A 20,192-nucleotide genomic window follows, 5' to 3' on the forward strand; every position below is an offset into this window, starting at 1 on the left:
AAAAAAGTACATTTGAAGAACCCAGCAACAGGTTCTCTTTCCAGAAATCATGACCCGGTTACTCAAGATCATCCACAGACCTCGTTGTGAGCGGTTTCACGTTTCACTGCCCCCACCAACCGAATCACAGCACAGAAAGAAGTGTGCATCTACTCATGGACGAGAGGCTTGTGCTTGAGACGGTGCAGGATGTAAACATTAATGGCCTCGACTGAGCCACTTAGCACGGTGTACGGTTGGCGGGTGTAGTTAGGTAGACAGAAAATAGTTCCTACATGAAACTGCTCACAGCACGGGCTGTGGATTATCTTGAGTAACCAGGTTATGATTTATATAAAGAGACACTGGTGTTGAGTTTTTCAATTTTTTTTGGTGCTTTGAACACCACATCTAGTCCCATTATACTGGAGAGAAGGCCAACATCTTTACAGCTGATATCTCCACACTCTGCCACTCACACCAAAACTTTTGAATAAACAATTAGATGGATAAATAGCACTATTTTTAATTTAGGGGTGACCTTTTCCTTTAAGGAGTCAGCTAAGGACTTAAATGACTCCATGAGCATTGAGATTGTTAGTATGCAAAATAACTGTTAACTTCAGGTTTTAAATATTTCCCTCTGATATGTAGAGTAGCAGAGGTATTTCCTCTTGGTTGGAGGCGTACATCAGCATTTATTCCTACAGTATGACATGAGTGCAGCCTTCAGCAGGAGCAGTCTAGCAGAGAGGAGCTGTCAACTTGTAATGTAGGATCCAACGTTTTTGGAAGTGAACTCATTTTAATTACTTTTTTTGATATATTTTTTTTTAATTATTTGTCTCATAAGTTCATTAACATTGTGGAGGTCTAATTCTAACAGAACTTGTAACGGTACTCCTTTAAATAGAGAAAATCATTGTCCATGTGATATTTTAACTTCATTTAGGAGGACGGAAATATACACAGTTCATTACATATACCTACCAAATGCAGAGCTGTTATATCTGATTATTACATGGCTTTGTTAAATCTCTCTCTATTCTGATTGATCAATTACAGCATTTTAACGTCTGATATTTTTGTATAGCAGACCAACACAGTTCTGATCATAGCAGGCCACTCCTGCAAAACCAGTTGTAAAACTAAAGTGAAATTGTAACCGTCATAAACATAGAAGTCATCTGCGTACCCAATAAACTGAATGCATATTTAACACTGGACAGAATAAACAGAAAGAGCTGAGCAGACATGGTGAAATTAATTTTTAAAACATGTAAATGAGTATGTAATTACGGGAAATATCCACTAGAGTGCGCTCACAGTCAACCAGGGGTCTCAGTATCACTATGACTCAATCTAAGCTTGACTAATCAAGATGTTACAGAGGGTTTTTACCCCTAATTTCTCATTTGGGCTGATGCCAGGTCACATTTAAGCAGTCGTGAACATTTTCCAGCAGAAGTGCTGTAATACCACTGTAATACCACCATAACTACTACTGTATTACTATTGTAATACTACTCTATTACCACTGTAAGATAACTGTGGTGTCAGTGCAGTAGTAACCACACAGATGTGACGTTGCTGGACAATGATAAGGACAAATATGATTCAAAATCAGACAAACAGATGGACAAGGTTTCAGTAGTTGGTTGTGTGTTGACCGTTTGCGTCTTTTAACACTGAGACAGTGAATGGATTTTGTGAACAATGTGTTTTATCAGTCTGAGGTGAGAAGTTGGATGTTCTCAGGATGGATTTAGGATTAAGAGAAAGTAATCTGATCCAATAGAAACACACCATGACAGAACTAAGAAGATGAGTTCACCTCAGATCCCTCTGCAGCAAGATGTCTCTTGCCCCTCACACACACACACACACAGAGACGCACACTGTGGCCTGATGTTTTACAGAGAAGCTGCGGTTTGCATTTCTCAATGTTTTCTTCCAATTACTAATGCCATACACACACTGTCTCTGTTTGTCTCTCCGACATGCCAAAACTGACAGATGCTGATGGCCCAGGATGAATGAGCGCTCGGCTGCCAGCTCGCTCAGTAATGTCCCTGCCTATGGGCAAAGCCACATGAAATGGCAGCGAGGTTTGGCTCTGGCCAGCTGCTGACTTGCCCCGTCAGTCTGTGCTGCAGGCGCAGGAAGCAGAAGTGAGAGCGAGATCGAAAACAACTTGAGCAAAGTGGTGACAAAGCTCCTTTTTTTTTTCTTATCTCACACTATTCACGATTTGTCAGAGTGTTGCTCAATGTTGCATCGATGAATTCCACGTCTGGATGTTCTTTTGCTATATTTGGACCCCCGATACTTATAAAAAAGAGAGCAGTGTGTAGGATTTAGTGGCATCTAGTGATGAGCTTGCAGATTGCAAATGCCTCGTCTCACCCTCCACTTCTAAACATGAAGGCGCCAATGAGCCAGTGTTTGCTTTGTCCGTTTTGACCATTCTGTGTTACTGTAGTAACATGCTGGTATAACATGGCTTGGAAAACATGTTTTTAAAGCTCAAACTAGTGGCTATTAAACCTTGAAACGAGAAAGAAAGAAGAAAAGGAGTTCCGTTTTGCCATCATCTTCCACCGTGCACGCACACAGCGGCCTGTTCCAGTTTCTATTATAATATTATATAATATGAAGAAGCTTGACGTGTTTGGAAATTTGCTTATTCACTGTCTTGTCAAGAGTTAGATTGAAACCACTGGAATTAATCTTCTTATCTAACTCTCAGCACCTCTAAAGCTTGCTGATTAACATGTTATATCTTGTTAGTTTAATCCTATAAAACTAAAGTGTAACAGGGCTATGAGCCAGACTATTTCTTGGGTGGGAGAAGCTGCTGCCTGAAGTTGAATTCTAGCTGTGCTACGCTAACTGGCTGCTGGCTGTGGCTCATGGGAATCCCTAAAAACTTAGTACACATGACTGTTTCGTGAAAAAAAAGTTGATCTGAGTGTCAAAGTATAAGATAGGTGTATTTCTAAATCTGGAAAAATTAGGCAAAGTAGACTGAACAATACATGCATACAATAGGAAATAAGTTTATTCATCGTTTTAGGCAGGTGTTTGAGGAGTACTTTTAAATGTGCATTGTTTTCTTATGTTTTTATCCTTTTTTACAAAGTTAAGTTACTTAATAATAATAATAATAAATCATAAAAAGAGAAGTATTTCTCACGATGGAGGGTGGAGGATGAATTTAGGAGACTGAGTCAGTTTGAGGAAAGAGGCACAATGGAGGTACGATCTCTCTTTTTTTTTTTGTTATTGACATAATTTAGTCCATCTTGTCAACATGTTTTAGCACTATTTCATTCAGGGATGTAGTGTACCCAAGGAAACTCAGTTTAACCCACCGGATCAATTAATGAGGGGAAACATGGGTAAAGTTTACCAACGTCTGCACCCACGTCACCCTTTATTTACTAAAACATTGCAGTCTAACATTATGATCAATGGTCAGTGTGAGTATTCCTCAACAGTTGGGTTGAAAATCTGCAGGAAAGTCTAATGTTAGTTGTGGTGCCGTGAAGCAAGGAGCCAAAATCTAAGTTTGGAGTCACAGTTGGTTTAAAGGTACAATCAAGAATATGCATTTTTTTCTCTAGCCTGTTGTGCTAATTATCCATCTATACTGTTTTGCTGTGAGTTGCAGGGTTTTGGAGATATCAGCTGCTGATATCTCTGCCTTCTCTCTAATATAATGGAACTAAATGCCACTTGGCTTGTGGTGCTCAAAGCACCAAAAAAATACATTTGAAAAACTCAACAGCAATGTCTCTCTCTGTTCTGTAGGAACTACTCTCTTTCTAAGACAGAGACAGTAGTTCCTACATGAAACTGCTCACAACGAGGTCTGTGGACTATTTTGAGTAACTGGGTCATGATTTCTGGAAACAGACACTGGTTTTGAATTTTTCAAGTCTATTTTTTTGGTGGTTTGAGCACCACAAGCCGAGTGCTATTTAGTCCCATTAGATTGGAGAGAAGGCAGACATCTCTACAGCAGACAACAACCAAAACAGTCCAGATGGATAAACAGCATCACAGGCCAGGGGAAAAATGATCCATTTATCGTTCCAAATTATCATTTATCCAGAAAGTGACAAGACGACCCAAAGCAGGCTGACAAGAACACGCATCAGACACAACATTCAGTGTGACACAGGATGTTAGGCTCCGCCACCATGTGAAATATACCAAGTTTTGTTTTGTTTAATTCTCATCTAACTCATGGCTAGAAACTAAATAAGTGTATTTGCCCAAAATGTTGTACTATTCCTTTAACTTTTAGTTTTTTTGTTTTGTGTCATGCTTCAGTGTCTGGCATTTTATTTATACTTGATATTTGTGTGTGTGTGTGTGTGTGTGTGTGTGTGTGTGTGTGTGTGTGTGTGTGTGTGTGTGTGTGTGTGTGTGTGTGCTGTACATGTACAGGTTGTTAATGACTGTTAATAAACACTAAAGCAGTGATTGTAGTGCAGATGCTCACTACCTGGTACAGTAAGCTCATTATCAGCTGATGTCAGCCAGGCTGAGCTCGTGGAGCTGCTGTGTTTGACGCTGGACTGAAAGTGACCAAAGGCCAGAAACTCTGACAATTTATCTCCACTCTCTGCTGTGGGGTTTCACTCTCCAAAATTACACACACGTTTCTAGTAGCTGTTACTTTTTTTGAAGCTTGAATCCTCAAATAACCTCTCGCCTGAGGGCGTGCCATTGGATGATTTTGTGCTTTTCAGGGTATAATATTATTTTATTTATCCTGTGTTGATGTTTTCCTGAGTTAAAAAAGGATTGAGCCTATCATTTCCTACATGTTTTTTAGCCTCGAGATGTATCCGTCCTCACTGGCTTTGACAGGAGTTTATTAATTCCACCCCCGTACGAAACATGTCATTTGTACATGACAGGTTCAGACTGTGTGAGGGCTGTGTAAGGTGAGCCGACTTCTTCTTCCAGTTCTGGAGACGTGACAGGATATATTTTGTCTTTATTCATGCCAGCAATATTGAGCTCCCCAAATTTAGTATCTAATGAAAAGTTTAAGGATTTTTGCAGTTGCACTGTAGGGTAGACTGGGGATGATTGCAACAGGGAATGGTTGCAACAAGTCTTATTCATCTGATCAGAAACACAAAGTTTGTTGCCTTGAAAATTGTTTGTCTCACACTGGAACATAGAGACTGAATAGCATCTGTAACATCTGTACATTAACTCAAGATAGACCTGTGGTCCACAGCGCATAAACAAAATTCAATTAACTTATATTATTATTGTTGTATAAATATGTAAAACATATTATCGTGAAGCAATGCCTCTTTTCAGAATATTATTGAGGCAAAAAGCAAAAGTTAATTTGTGAAACTAAAAGTATTTTGAACACGTTGCAACAATCCCTATTTTGTTGCAGCTGATCCCATGTTTGGGGTCAGTTGCAACATCTGACTTCTTCTATTCAAACAAATATTGTGAATGATGTGTCAAATGCAATCCTCTTTAAATTCGGTTGGGTAGTAAGTTTAGTGTTTAGACTGGTTTGCACCAACAAAGATTAATTAAATCTAAGATTAGTTTTAATCAGAGTAAATTAGATTAAATTTAATCTAGCTTTGGAAAACCAAAACTGAGGTTTAAATTTAATCTTTATTAACTTAAAACTAGTTTAAAAGTTTGATGCAACAAAATTTAAAGTTAAACCATGATTTAATCAGGTTTAAAAATGAATCCTTTTTGCAGCAGCCCAGCCATCAACGTTTGATCGTTCTGGTCCAAATCATTTTTTTTGAATAACTGAAAGAAATGTGTTGTGTTGCAACCATCCCCAGTCTCCCCTACACAAAGTCAGCTCATAAATCACAGACACAATAAATGGTTGTTAAAATAAGCTGATAGACTTAATCATACATGCAGAATGTTGTTTGTCATTGGCAGTGAAATGGAGCAAGTATAATCCTTCTTACAGGATTGAGACCCGCAGCTCTGGAAGCTCGGCAAACTCCAGATAAACAGGTTTTATTTATTTGCTTGTCATGCACACACACACACACATATACACAAAAAATCAGCACGTCTGCTTCAGGAACAAACAATCTCCCGCACCGACACTTTGACACAGCAGGAGACCACTGTTATAGCACTGGAAGGCGCTCTAATAGCTCCCCTGTCCTCAGCTGAACTGTGGAGGAGACCAGTGGAAGTAGTTTACACAGGAAAGGAATGAGCAGAGCAAATTATAATAACACCTTCATTCATTAAAAGCTCTGCCAACACACACACACCCACTGAGGAGCACATCACCTGATCTTTTTTTTTTTTTTTTTTTTAAGTTGTATTGTCCTCATCTCACCTCTGCTGGAGTCAGATGTGAAAAGTGGTGTAATCAAAGCTCAATCAGAAAGTTGTGTTTGCTATTTTAAGTCCTGGGTTAGGTGTGGAGCCAGACTCTTAAATGAAAACTTGTGGGTTTTGGGAGACGACCTATATTGTGTTGCAATTAAGCTTTTCTTGTCAATAGGAGGTCCTACTTACTGCCTGTGTTTGCAACAGTTTGTCTGGAATGTGTGCGTCTTGAGAATGAGTCTGTACATTTCCATAAATCCACACAAAGTGTTTGTATGACACAGCTAATCCTGTGTACAAAGACACGCTTTGTAGAATGTGGAGCATGTATAATGTTGAGTTTAAGTCCACTGATGAATGAGGCTGAAAGAATGGAAATTGCTGTGCAGCAGCAGTCACGTCTCACCAGTCACATGTACAGTAGCTAAAATATTACATTTACTGTACATGCATTATTATTGAATTAGTAGCAATTCAGTTATTAGGAGATGTTTTTTAAACAGTTGATATCAGACTTTTAATTAATAGTAATTCATAACTTTAACACAATGCAACAATTTTACTAAGGTTAAAGAAAAAATATATCATTTGTAGTGAATCTGTGTTGCAGAAATGTGTTCAAGGACCAACACAAATGATGCAATAATTGAGTCTTCCACAGTGAGATTAGTCAGACAGCACTAAATTCAACTTGTTTTTTTTGTCCCAGTACACAATTTTTAATGCAGCAAGTGTAAAAGAAAAGACACAATATAATATAGAAACATACAGCAGTTGACATTAGGGCCAAACTGATACTGGATTTTTGGAGCCAAAACTAATATCAGGGAGTAAAATATTAGATACTGATATATCAGCTGATATTCTTTATTTATCTATGTGAAATCAAAAATGACATCAGGGCAGTGAAACACAAATTTCCACTGGTATTTTTAATAATTATAAATGACTAGAAATTAAAAAGAAAACACACAAGGAACTTGAATTAATAAAAAATATAAAATATATCTAAAATACTGCCTATAAAACTAAAACAATCTGCATTATGTTCTGCAAAAAAATATCAGACAACATATACACTGATACTGATATCAACCAATATAACTGATAGGACATTATCAGGTTGATAATATCAGCTGTCTGGCTCTAGTTGACATAAACACATACGTGCAGGTGACTTAATCTAAAACCTTTGCACAGTGAGTCTTGCAGGCTCCTCGGGAGCAGGTCAATATCCTGTGCATCCGACCCCACAGGACCTATAATAATATAATGAACATGAAATATTGTCAACATTACTTAGCAGCACAGCATTTAGCGGTGTAACAGACATCAACACAAGCAGAACATATCTCATCTCCATGATTCTGGACATCGGCATCATGGAGGTTGACATATTTTAATAAACTGCACCTCAGTTTTAAAAAAGCATAACTGTCACTGCACTTTTTAAGATTGCAAGCCACATCAGTTTGTTCTTTAAAAAGCATGCAAACTATTTAAGCCAATGCACCAACCTGAGGGGACTAAATATTACTGTTTATTTATTTTAACATATGTCACTTTATATTACCATGTCATTTGTTTTGCCTTCATTATTGTTAATCACAATTCTAAATACTAAGAGAATAACTCTTCCACTTTATGTCTTTATGAATGATCAGTTTGTTAGATGTATGATGAATGTATAAAATGAACAAGTGTAATGTCAGGAGAAAATATGAATCCTCAACCTAATGTGTTAAGAACATCCTCACACATTTCTACTGGGATTCAACCTACATGTATCCAAAAATAAAGGCTGATTTTGTGTGATAGCAATGGTTATTTTATTTGCATGGCACATTTCTTCACACATTAAATAAATGTGCTTTATACTGAGAGACAAAATATAAATTATAGGCATAAACATGAGAAAATAGTTAACATGAGAAACTTAAATATAAGAATGTAAGTATGAGCAAAGTGTGGATGTTGAATCAAAATGAAGCATACACCCAAAGTACATAAAACATAAATACCATGCAGCAATAAACCCCCCAAACATCAACACAATCAAAGAGAAAACCTGCCCTATCACATAGCCAGGTAATAAAAGTGGTAAAAACTCCTACTGACTCCTAAACCCTCTTTAGTGTTTAATAGAAGTGATGTTGTTGCAGCAAAAACAAATGTGTCTCATAATGAGAATAATGAGAATTACCAATATTAAGGAAATCCAGGAATAATCATTTATTAAATATGATTTAAAACAGCATTTATGTTCTGAAGAGTTTCTTTTTTTCCATCAGGTAAATAAAAATATATTGACTCAGATATATTTACATATAAAATATAATTATTATATTTCAAAACCAAAGTACAATTTTAAATGTAATTAATATGTGTGCACGTGCAGCGGCTCATTTAGAATTATTACAAAAATTCGAACATTTTCGGTTTGTATTAACGGAACATGAGGTTTCATTTCATTCAGTCGTTTAATAATGTTTATATATAGTTTTTTAAAGCAACAAATTGCCTCTGAGCGTCTCCTCCCCGTGCGTCTTTACGCGCAGCAGTGCGCTGCGCTCTGGCGCCACTGGAGCCCGCAAAGGGTTAAACGGGGTTATAGCAGCAATCCTTTTAACAGGCAGGTGTCCCGCCAGTCCAACCCAAAGCTCACCGCTGACTTCTGAAAAAGCTTCTTCCAGCAGCATCTCCGGAACAGCTCAGCTGTCATGTTATCAGAAACCTGGCGAGTCATGTTCACGGTGATGGCTGCAGACCGGTGGTATAAATAGAGCATCATATCTGCAGGAGTGAGACATCACACCGGATCAATCAGCTGACACACACCGTCCTGACCAGCGGACTCACACACGTGTGATGCGCTTTTGAGTTTTGTCGTCAACTATTTTTCATATTCAGAGAAGTGGAGTTTGCTCACTGCTGCTGGGGCACGTAAATCTACAACTTCTGCAAAACCTCAAAACTTCATCACTTGTTGAGTTGCGTTCCGCTCTGGAGATGTGGTGGATGCTGTTTCCACGCTGGATCTGGTTCCTCGCGTGTGTGTCAGTGTGGATGGAGCACCAGGTCGGAGTTCTGCCCCAGATCACCTACTCACACGCGGGGATCTGCCCCAACGACATGAACCCCAACCTGTGGGTGGATGCCATGAGCACCTGCACACGAGAGTGTGAATCTGATCAGGTAAAGTCATGAGAAGAACTTTTTACAATTAAGTTTTCTTAACCACAAGGGATCTGACAATATACTGAATATCTGGACTGTGACCACCATGACCAGACAGGGTTAATTATTTTATTTTACTATCTTTATCTGATAAAAGGAGTTCCGCTGACCTTGGTTTTGTTGTGCAATTGTACATATATTCAAAATTCAAAATTAATTTCCAAAGACAGTTCATGCCAACTTTTTGCACATGCTTAGGTCATGGCTGCTACTTTTAATTTTAGTTTATTTAACAAGGAAAGCAGGAGCCTCTTAAGTTAAAAGGGAAAAACAATTTTGTTTGAACAAAGATGCTGTACACATCAGACATTTTTTCAAGTCGTCACTTTTCTTTGTTTTTTAATATCACGATGAATATACCTATTTGGTACACTATTAAAAAAGTTAGTGTCTGTGCTATCTAAAATTTTTAAGTTCACTGAATTTGAAAAGACAAGCTGAGGTAATCTTACAGTGATTCAAAACAGACAAACTTTCTATGTTTTCTTAAACCAAAAAAGGAAGGTTCTCAGGGGAGTTTTAGCTCTAAAACAATGCATGCTGGGAAGTCTGCTACTTTGCTGATCATAGACCTTTAGAAACTTAATTTGATGAGTTGACTGAACTCTGTACTGTACATTCATTGAACTCATCATTTCAAGTCAAAAGACCTCAAGTTAGAAGAAAAGTTAGGTTAAGTTAAGTTGTAAAGTAGGCTGAATATAAATACTAGAAAGTTTAGGTTTAATTAACTTGAACAAATAAAATTAGTTTATTTAAGTCAATAAGAAAACATCAGTTCATTCCACTAAATTCCTGTTTGATTATAATTATAATTTGCAGCATATTATTTTACCTTGAGATTTTGGTATTGCTAACATCCCTATTAACAACATTTATAACTTTACAATCATTTTACATGCAGTGTCTGAATTTTAAATTAATCTCTATTCTGTTTTCTAATTTTATCATTATTGACTGTATGTAAATGTCTTCCAGATGCATGCAGCTGTATCCATCATGTCTCTCTTCTTCTCTTACAGGAGTGTGAGTCCTTTGAGAAGTGTTGCCAAAATGTGTGCGGGAATCGGAGCTGTGTGGCGGCCCGTTACATGGACGGGAAGAAAGGCCCCATGGGAATGCCCAAGGAAGCCACCTGTGCCAGTTTCATGTGCACCCAGCAGGGTTCCGAGTGTGACATCTGGGACGGCCAGCCGGTGTGTAAGTGTCGGGACCGCTGCGAGAGGGAGCCGCACTTCACCTGCGCCTCCGATGGCATGACCTACTACAACAAGTGCTACATGGACGCGGAGGCGTGCTCCAAGGGCATCACCCTGTCTGTCGTCACCTGCCGCTTCCATCTCACCTGGCCCAACACCAGCCCCTCGCTGCCCCAGGCCACCACTCTCCGTCCTACCACTGCTCCTCTGCAGGCGACCATCCCACCTCCCACTGAGCCTCAGCCTCCTGTCGTGGTCAACAGCCCCACTCAGCAGACTGTAAACGTGGGTGACACGGCCAGCTTCCTGTGTGACGTGGCGGGTCGCCCCCGGCCTGAGATCACCTGGGAGAAGCAACTGCCAGACGGGGTGGAGAGGGTCGTGATGAGGCCAAATCATGTGCGAGGAAATATGGTGGTCACTAACATCGGTCAGCTGGTCATCTACAACGCACAGCCGCATGATTCAGGCGTCTACACCTGCACGGCTCAGAACCCATCTGGCTCAGTGCAGGCCGACCACCCGCTCACTGTGCTCCCCACAGAGCCACCCAAGACCCCTGCACCCAAGAATGTGACCCGCTGCCTGCCTGAAGAGTGTCAGAAACCACCTGATAACCCTGAGGATTGTGGGAGCGAGCTGGAGAAAGTCAGCTGGTACTATGAGCCCAAGACCAACAACTGCTTCTCCTTCACGCACTGCCATAGCAACAGCAACAGCCAACAGCCCAGAAAGGTGTTTGATACATACGAGGACTGTATGCAGTGCTGCGGTCCAGAGCTGTCAGGCCCCTGCGGGCTCCCCAGCCTGCAGGGCCCCTGTAAGGCATACGAGCCCCGCTGGGCCTACAGCAGCTCCCTGCGGCAGTGTCAGTCCTTCATCTACGGAGGGTGTGAGGGCAATGACAACAATTTTGAATCTAAAGAGGCCTGCGAGGAGATGTGCCCCTACCCCAAAAACCACCACTGCAAGGCCTGCAAGCCCAGAGGCAAGATGGTGACGAGCTTCTGCCGGAGCGACTTCGTCATCCTGGGTCGCATGACGGAGCTCACAGAGGAGAAGGACTCGGGCCACGCCCTCGTGACTGTCGAAGAGATCCTCAAGGACGAGAAGATGGGTTTACGCTTCTTTGGCAAGGAGCCCCTCGAGGTCACCTTCCTCAACATGGACTGGAACTGCCCGTGCCCGAACATCACGGGCGCCGCCGCTGAGGGACAGGTCATCATTATGGGCAATGCCAATGACGGCATGGCTGTCCTTCAGCCGGAGAGCTACGTGGGCGCGTCCAGCCCTCGTCGTGTACGGAAGCTGAGGGAGGTCATCTCTAAGAACACGTGTGACATTCTCAAAGCGATCACCAACAGCCCGCAGTAGGGTTAGGGTTAGGGAGGTAATCTGTACATAAAGTTTAGAGATACAAAACCTGACTCGACTGCATCTGTTGAACATTAACTGCAGTGATGTTTTCTTGCTACATTTAATGGGTTTCTTTCTGTTGTTGAAAGTTTCCAAAAGTTCCCGATGAGGAACCCTGTCATTCGACATGTTGTATGTCTTTTCGTGTGGTCTGTTCGCAGCGGAGCTTTTCTGTTATGGCTCGGTCATTGGTGTTGTTGATTGAGATACCATGAGACATCCATCATGATCCTCTTGTTACCTTAATCCCCCAGACTCCGTCGTCCCTCGTGCCCCTCTCTTGCCTCCAGCAGAAATGGAGGTTGCAGACTTGCACTGAAGCACAAAACAGACACAATTGAGTTTTTAATGTACATAATTTAACGGTCACAAATCTTCTGATTCTTTTCATATGCCAGTCATATTTTCACCTGGCACTTTTGATATGTGAACAAACACTTACTTAACACATGTAGTCCATATGTCTCAGTTTTCATGTTGTATGAATACACCCGTAAACGTGTGCAGGGTATTGCAATACAGTACAAGATAGCTCTGGTTCATCCAAATGAATAAGTTGTAATATATTTTATTAACCATTACATTTTCTCACAATCAGTCATTGATTTTTTTTTTTTTTTTTATCTATTTGGTCTTACTTTTTTGGCTATTTATTATCATGTAAGCATTTTTGTTGTTTTTGTACTTTACATTCTCTCTGAAATTTAATGGCATTTTGTATGATTTTGTGTCATGTGAGACGAAAATAAAGATTTGGGATTTTTATTCAGTCTCCTTTTGTTGATCTTTGTTCATATCTATGTGAAAATTTAAATTATATTTAGATTTCAGTGATAAAATTTTAGGACCATTTTTGTTGCATATCATAGGTTTCTTTCTGCTTTTGACAGTCTTTCAAAGTTCCTGATGAGGAACCCTGTCATGTGGCATTTTGTGTGTCTTTTCATGTGGTGTGTTAGCAGACTGAATTAAAGCGCAGACTGAATGGTTTTATCTTTTGAAGGACAGGTTACACACTTATGGAAGGACACTGCTGTCGGTGTGATGAAAAGATCCTGTAAGTCATTATAAGATCTTGAAATAATCACTCCGTCTTATTGTTTTAGTGGCAAATGGAAAAAGAAGTTACCTCAGGGCACTTTTCTTTTGCAGCAGGTCTAGACATCTCAAATGAATAACTCAGCATCTTAACTGATGATGTAGCATCTCAAACTAGTGACTTAGAATCTTTAAGTAATGACAGCATCTCAAAAGAATGACTTACCATTTTAAACTACTGACTTAGAGTCTTAAAATAATGACTTAAATTTTCAAAATAATGACTAAGCATTTTAAACTAATGTATCTTAAACTAATGACTTAAAATCTTAAAATGATGACTTAGCATCTCAAACGAATGACTCAGTATCTCAAACTAATGACTTAGCATCTTAACTAATGACTTAGTCTTAAAATAGTGACTTAAATTTTCAAAATAATGACTAAGCATTTTAAACTAATGACAGTATCTTAAACTAATGACTTAAAAATAATGACTCAGCATCTAAGACTAATGACTTAAAATCTTAAAATAATGACATAGCATCTCAAAAGAATGACTTACCATCTCAAACTACTGACTTAGAGTCTTAAAATAATGAATTAAATGTTCAAAATAATAACTAAGCATTTTAAACTAATGACTTTGTATCTTAAACTTATGACTTAAAATCTTTAAATGATGACTTAGAATCTCAAAGTAATGACTTAGCATCTCAAACAAGTCGACTTAGTTTTAAAATAACGACTTAAAATTTCAAAATAATGACTAAGCATTTTAAACTAATGACTTAAAAAAAATGACTCAGCATCTCAAACTAATGACTTAAAATCTTTAAATAATGACTTAGAATATCAAACGAATGACTCAGTATTTCAAACTAATTACTTAGCTTCTCAAATTAATGACTAAGAATCTTGAAATAATGACTATCTTTTTTAAAAATAATGATTCATGTATCTCATTAATGACGTCTTGCAACATATTTTTTAATCACATTGGTGGAAATGCGCGTCCGTGTGTGATACCTTTGTGCTACCACATGAAGTTAGAGTTTAGCCTGGTGTTTGGTCCCTCTGTACCTGTTGGAGGACAGAGAGCAGCTGCTCCTTGTACCTGTGTGGTTACTCTGACAGGCAGTGATAAAAGAGATTTGGGAATAGCATATCCCCAGCCCCCCCTTCTCCCCACCATCCCCCAAACAGAGCCCATCCATTCTAAAGACCCCTGTGGCATTGTAAAAACTTCACCCTATTTTGTTTTGCCTCCATGATCCAGTCTAATTGGGTAAGGAGCCCAAGCTGTAAACCTCAGATCCACTCCCATACAAGAGTTATGTGTTTCATGCCGTGCCAGCAGGCGTCTCTGGGTTACTAGGAACAGGCCTTGGTGGGCTTCGACGAGGGTGTTCTCCTTCCCAGATGAGATTCTGTTTCTCCCATCCAGAGCGGCGAGGGAGGCGGGAGATCAGCCCATGTACGGTGTTCCTTTACTGGCAAAACCACCAGGGAGCTCAGACCTGCACTTCAGCAGCTGTTGAGGCCCTGGAGCAGAGAAATATTAGATCTGCAGCATCTTGGATCACATCAGAAAGCAATATAAACAAAGTTCATATCAACAACACCCCTACCAACAGTTCTTTTGTGTGCCAACCATTCTATCACTTTTTGATACAAAGTAAGAACAAAGTTTATTCATTTCAAAATCACACACTTGTCTATCCCTATTAAAACTTGTGCTGTATCTACAGTAGAATTTACTCACAGACAGCTCTTCCGCACATTCTGAGGTCAATGGGTTGAACTGGTTCATTCGCGTAGCTACTTTTTAATTAGATTAAAGTTGACCATTTTACAACCTCACGTTCATAAAAGTTGGGACATCGTGTAAAATGTAAATAAAAAGAGAATGCAGTGATTTTCAAAAACTTTTAGACCCATTTTCAATTGAATAAAGTACAATTCATTCATTCTGAATTTGACGCCAACAACTTGTGCCAAAAAAGTTGGGACTGGAGCATGTTTACCACTGTGATACACCAGCTTTTCTTTTAACAACATTCAGTAAGCATTTGGGAACTGAGGACACTTCCTGTTTAAGGTTTTAAAGTTAAAGTCTTTCTCATTCTTGCTTGATATACGACTTCAGGTGCTCAACGGTCCGGGGTCTCCAATTTTGTATTTTTTGCTTCATATTGCGTCGCACATTTTCACTGGAAGTCTGGTATCCACACTCTTACTACGAAGCCACGCTAATGGAACACACCTTGGGCTTCCATATTCCACGCATGCATATGAACATGCATTAAGTGCAAAAAGTTATTTTTTTAAACATCTGTAAATATATAAATGTACATGTGGGATACATGTAAAGATTGCTATTGTATACTGGTGCATGCTTGTCTGCATGCATAAACCCAGTATCTGTGTAAGAGCCCAACTTTGTTGTCTTTCAGCATAATTAAAGTAGACATTTTGGTGTCAAAATCAAACATTGCACATTATAAAGTATTGTGAGGATGCAGCTATAATATCTGTATTAAGCAACACAAAGAATCAGAATAATTTTTATTTGGTTCACCATCTGATTGTCATAAGGTTCTTATTCTTATCCATAATGAAAAAATCAAGCAGGTATTTTCATACAAATCCTTGGGTGTAAGGATTGACCATCTGTTATTCTGGAAAGACCACACTGAATTTGTCTGTAAAAAAAAAAACAAAACCGAGTTATTTTCTCCACCTTCTTAGGTCTTGTGGGGAAGTAGACAAATTATTCTTTTGTTTTTATTATCCCCACCAGGGGAACATGGAATAGTGTGTGTGTGTGTGTGTGTGTGTGTGTGTGTGTGTGTGTGTGTGTGTGTGTGTGTGTGTGTGTGTGATCAACAGACCTGCATCTTGTCTGGAGCTGATCTCAATTACTACTGGACCGATCAGCTTGGTTTTTTAGTGTGCATTCATGACTGTATGCTGAAGGACCTCTGTGATTCACAATTTTGAAGCCTTGGAAAGCCTTGAAAAACATTTTTATGGCTCTCTGCCAGTGACAGCTGTGGCCATTAGCAATCTGTTTTCAGGATCCATTCTTGTGAAGGCAATATCTCAACAACGCCTGGAGGGAATTTCTTCAGACTTGGCACAAATAACCACTTGGACTCAAAGATGTAGAATTCATATGCTAATGACATGACAAAATTGCACACAAATATCTAATCAGGTAAAATGATGAGGTGATGACTTTTTATATCCAAAAAGTCAAAGGTCAGTTTCACTGTGACATCATAATGTCCAGCTCTCTATCAGTCCTCTGTACTCCCCTGCCAAAAAAAAATACACTTAATACCATTTATTAAATCTTAGGCTTGACTACATTAATTCGAGCCTGGAAAGACATGAATGTAAACTGTAACTTGGCAGTAATTCTATTTTTTGTCAGCTCTGTTTTATACGACCATTGACAGCTGACTTGTCACTCTTCTTGACCAGCCACGAGGGGTCGCAAGCGATCAACAACTGGTTCCATGTGAAATCTTGTTTCTGCTCAGGGAAACATATGTAGGAATCATGCTAATGTTGGCAGAAATTTGCAAATCTCAGCTAGCTGCATCTGGCAGTTGTGCTGGCATTGCAGTAGGTGCTTCACCATTTGTTGCCTGGCAAGAATCTAGTTTAATCTAGTTTACTTCTGTGATTATGAGTGTTTTACAGTATTGTAATAGTACATAGTACAAGTGTCTGTCCACTACTGTAAAGGGATAGTTCCAATTATTTGATGTGGAGTTGTATGAGGTACTTAGTCTACTGGACGTCAGTACATTAAGTCCAGTAGACGCCAGCTGGCATGTACCCAGTTTGGAGAGGCAGAATGGGGCATCTGTATGGTAGCTAGGCTTTGTACAGCTGTGGATGGGGTCAGCAACAAAAGCTATTTTAGCCAAGGTCCACCTACATAATCAATATCCGTTTAAGAGTACACTATATTTAGAATATTTTCACAACTTTACCTGGTTGTCTTACAGCCTTATCTGATGAGAAACCGTCATTATATGAGCCAAATATCCAAAGCAACCGGACTCCATGGGGGAAACCAGTAATTTTGTCTTGCAGAACATGGGATTTGCTGGTCTACTGCAACCTCAATGTGTTAGTTTGTGTTATTGTGTGACCACAGTATCAGTCAACCACCTCAAATAATCCAAACCATCCCTTTAAAGTCAAAACTGCTCCTCCAAATTAATCTGCTCAAAGGCGGAAGGCCAACCTCTATAGAAATTAATGCATCAACTTGTCATAATAACGCATTAAGGCTGGCCAACAGCCTGGCAACAGCCTAACTGATGGCTCTTGCTCAGGAACAGGTGACAACTGCCGCTCAGGCTCAATGGCTTACTGCCACACAGGAACCGTTGGGACCCTTGCTTTCAAGTGGGGGCTATCTTGAGAGTTAGCATGGAGAGTAGTGGAAAGAAGACTGGGAATTGTCAGAGGTGGAATTAGGCAGGAAGCTAGCCAACTTGGGAACAGGAACTGGCTGGAGACTACAAGGCAGTGGCTAGTTGAGTCAAGAACTGGGGCTAGCAGGAAGCTCAGGCTCAGGACAGGAAGGTCGCTGGCTCTCAAACCTGAGCATGACTGACTGGAGTGCAGGCTGAGTTGAAGGTTGGTTGCAGGCTAGCAGGCTCAAACTGAAAACTGATAACCTTGGGCAGAGGCTTGGGCTGATAGATGGGTACCTGGGAACTAGCTGACTGTGAAGCAGGTGGAAGGATACCATGCTAGATGCTCACTGGCTGGGAAACTGACTGGCTGGCAGAGAGTCCAGGATGTTCAAGAAGTCTGTTAGCCATACACATGGAGTTCCTTAGCTGAGCCATAACTGCACTTCTTCTGTACACCAGTCATATTTATGTTCTGTTTTCAACATTGTTCTTCACCGTTTGAAGTTTGACTGGTTGCACTTACGGTACATATAGTACTATTGTCTATCTAATGTAGCTTGGATTGAGTCCAACTAACATTCATAGGTGCAATCTACAGTTCAGCTGAAGGACTAGCTCAACTATCAAACAAAAACCCCTCAAAACAACCTCAAATACCATTAATTATTTCTCTTCTCTGATTTTACAGCCTATGTCCATTAAAAAAACACCTTTAACGACTTCAATGCGAAGTCTGGGGTCTGCAAAAACACAAGTTATTATCAATTAAAATTCAGTACATTCGAAACATGTGTGATCCTTATTTTTCAAGCACTTTTATGCTTTTCTAATTTGACTTGGGCCAAGTGAAAGGGGTACAAGAGTTATGCTTTGATATGCTGTGCAGAATTTTCGCTCGCATATTTTTTTCCTCTCCTTCCTCTCAGGCTTTGTTGATGTGATGGGGTCATTGCGTTCACGAGCTCAGTTCACACGAGGCAGGAGTAGTCGGTGTGGTCCATGCGAGGCTAAGATGTAGACCTGCAGCAGGTAGAAAAGACGCAGTAGGCAGCAGAAAGCGGGACGACAGAGCCGCTTCCACCCTGTGTGTATTTCTATGTGGTGCCTCCGTGTTGTGTATCCAGAGGAGATTGGACAGTAGCACCTGTTGAATAGATCAGCAAGCCGGGTGGTTTAAGACCTTTGATTCATAACCTGCATCTGTTATGGCCATATCATTTGGAACATCTATTGAAAAGATACAGTAGCCACTCACACGCATTGACTGGAGATGAACGTGGTCCCATGACTGTATATCATCCTGGGGCAGCAGCAGCTAAAAGGTTTGAAGCTGGTAGGTGGTAGCTGCTCTGAGGCCGGGAGGTTCAGATCCTCGGTTCTGGATGGAGAAATGATTGAGAGGTGCTGTTACTTCCCCGAATCACACTCAGAGGTGGCATTGAGCAATGCACTTCACCCCTGAATGCTGCTTGGACAACAGTAAAAACCTCTCTCATGCTCTTATTCTGAAAAGATAATCAGCGTATGTCATATAAAAGTATTATAAATCATGTAAAATATAAAATATATTACGCACAAATACAAGAAAATTGTTTCACTTTACATACATTCTCGCTCCTCTGGCAGACTTTTCAACAATTCAGTCCTAAACTACATCTTTTATATTGTTTTTGACTGATTTGATAAAACAGTTGAAAGTTGATAAAACCTGAGTTGCAGCTGCCTGCTAATCAAACCTGGTTCCTTTTGTTTGGTTTTCCACAAATGTGCAAAAGCAGAAATGTATAAATCAGGCACATTTTAGTGTTCTTTCCAATTTGTCCAAAGCCTGATGTCATGCAGAGCAGTGTGTTTGCAGTGCAGATAGCGTGGCTCTGTACTTGTAGACGTTGTGAACCACAGCAGCCTCTGGTGTTGACTGAAGCTCGTCTACATGAAGCTGTGTGGGCTGATACAAGTATTCAGCACAATCTGAACTAGATTGACTAGATTATTAATAAGCAGTTGGAAATATTTAGAAAGCCCTGAAGTCTAGCTAGGTAGTGTTATGTATTGTTGTGAAGTGTAATGTGATTAGAAATCTGATCAGGGCTGGTGCTACCTGCAAACACAGCGGGATATATCAATCCCAAAACCCTTCTGGGAATGTAGGAGATATCAGATTCAAATGTATTTTATTGTTAGCTTTAGCTTTTATCCATTTTGTTTATTGCTTAAATGTTGAATACATACCTACTAGAAAAATTTTTCTTAATTCTACCACTGCCAATCAGTAGATCATGCTCTTTAAAAACTATAAACAATCAGTTTGAGAAAAACTACTTTGTCCACTCTGCAATCATTTCTGGCCATAGAGCAGCTAATCAGTATTTTTCTATAAACAATAGACAAGGCGCTTGCAGAGCGCAGACCTCCTCTTCACAATCTTTCTTGCAATGTTAATGAAAAGGAAAAATATGTGTATACGCCCTGTGATTCATATCTGCTCCAAAAGTTAATGTGCTTGTCTTTAGCCCATGCT

General features: G+C 39.8%; 1 protein-coding gene across 1 annotated transcript; it reads left to right on the forward strand.

The window, feature by feature from the left end:
• The first annotated feature begins 8,894 nt into the window (after positions 1 to 8,894).
• wfikkn2b (WAP, follistatin/kazal, immunoglobulin, kunitz and netrin domain containing 2b) lies at positions 8,895 to 12,956 on the forward strand. Its single transcript, XM_084740869.1, has 2 exons — positions 8,895 to 9,534; positions 10,599 to 12,956. Exons 1-2 carry the CDS (start codon positions 9,349 to 9,351, stop codon positions 12,147 to 12,149), a joined length of 1,737 nt encoding a protein of 578 aa, XP_084596995.1. The 5' UTR covers positions 8,895 to 9,348; the 3' UTR covers positions 12,150 to 12,956.
• The last annotated feature ends 7,236 nt before the right edge of the window (positions 12,957 to 20,192 follow it).

This window comes from Lutjanus erythropterus, chromosome 17 (assembly GCF_056507025.1).
Source record: "Lutjanus erythropterus isolate fLutEry1 chromosome 17, fLutEry1.hap2, whole genome shotgun sequence".
Taxonomy (NCBI): domain Eukaryota; kingdom Metazoa; phylum Chordata; class Actinopteri; order Lutjaniformes; family Lutjanidae; genus Lutjanus; species Lutjanus erythropterus.

Bases quoted from the DNA above. Each gene is read 5' to 3' on its own strand.
- wfikkn2b (XM_084740869.1), top strand. From the start codon at position 9,349: ATGTGGTGGATGCTGTTTCCACGCTGGATCTGGTTCCTCGCGTGTGTG. The intron at 9,535-10,598 runs GTAAAGTCATGA...CTTCTCTTACAG, and splicing joins GAGAGTGTGAATCTGATCAG to GAGTGTGAGTCCTTTGAGAA.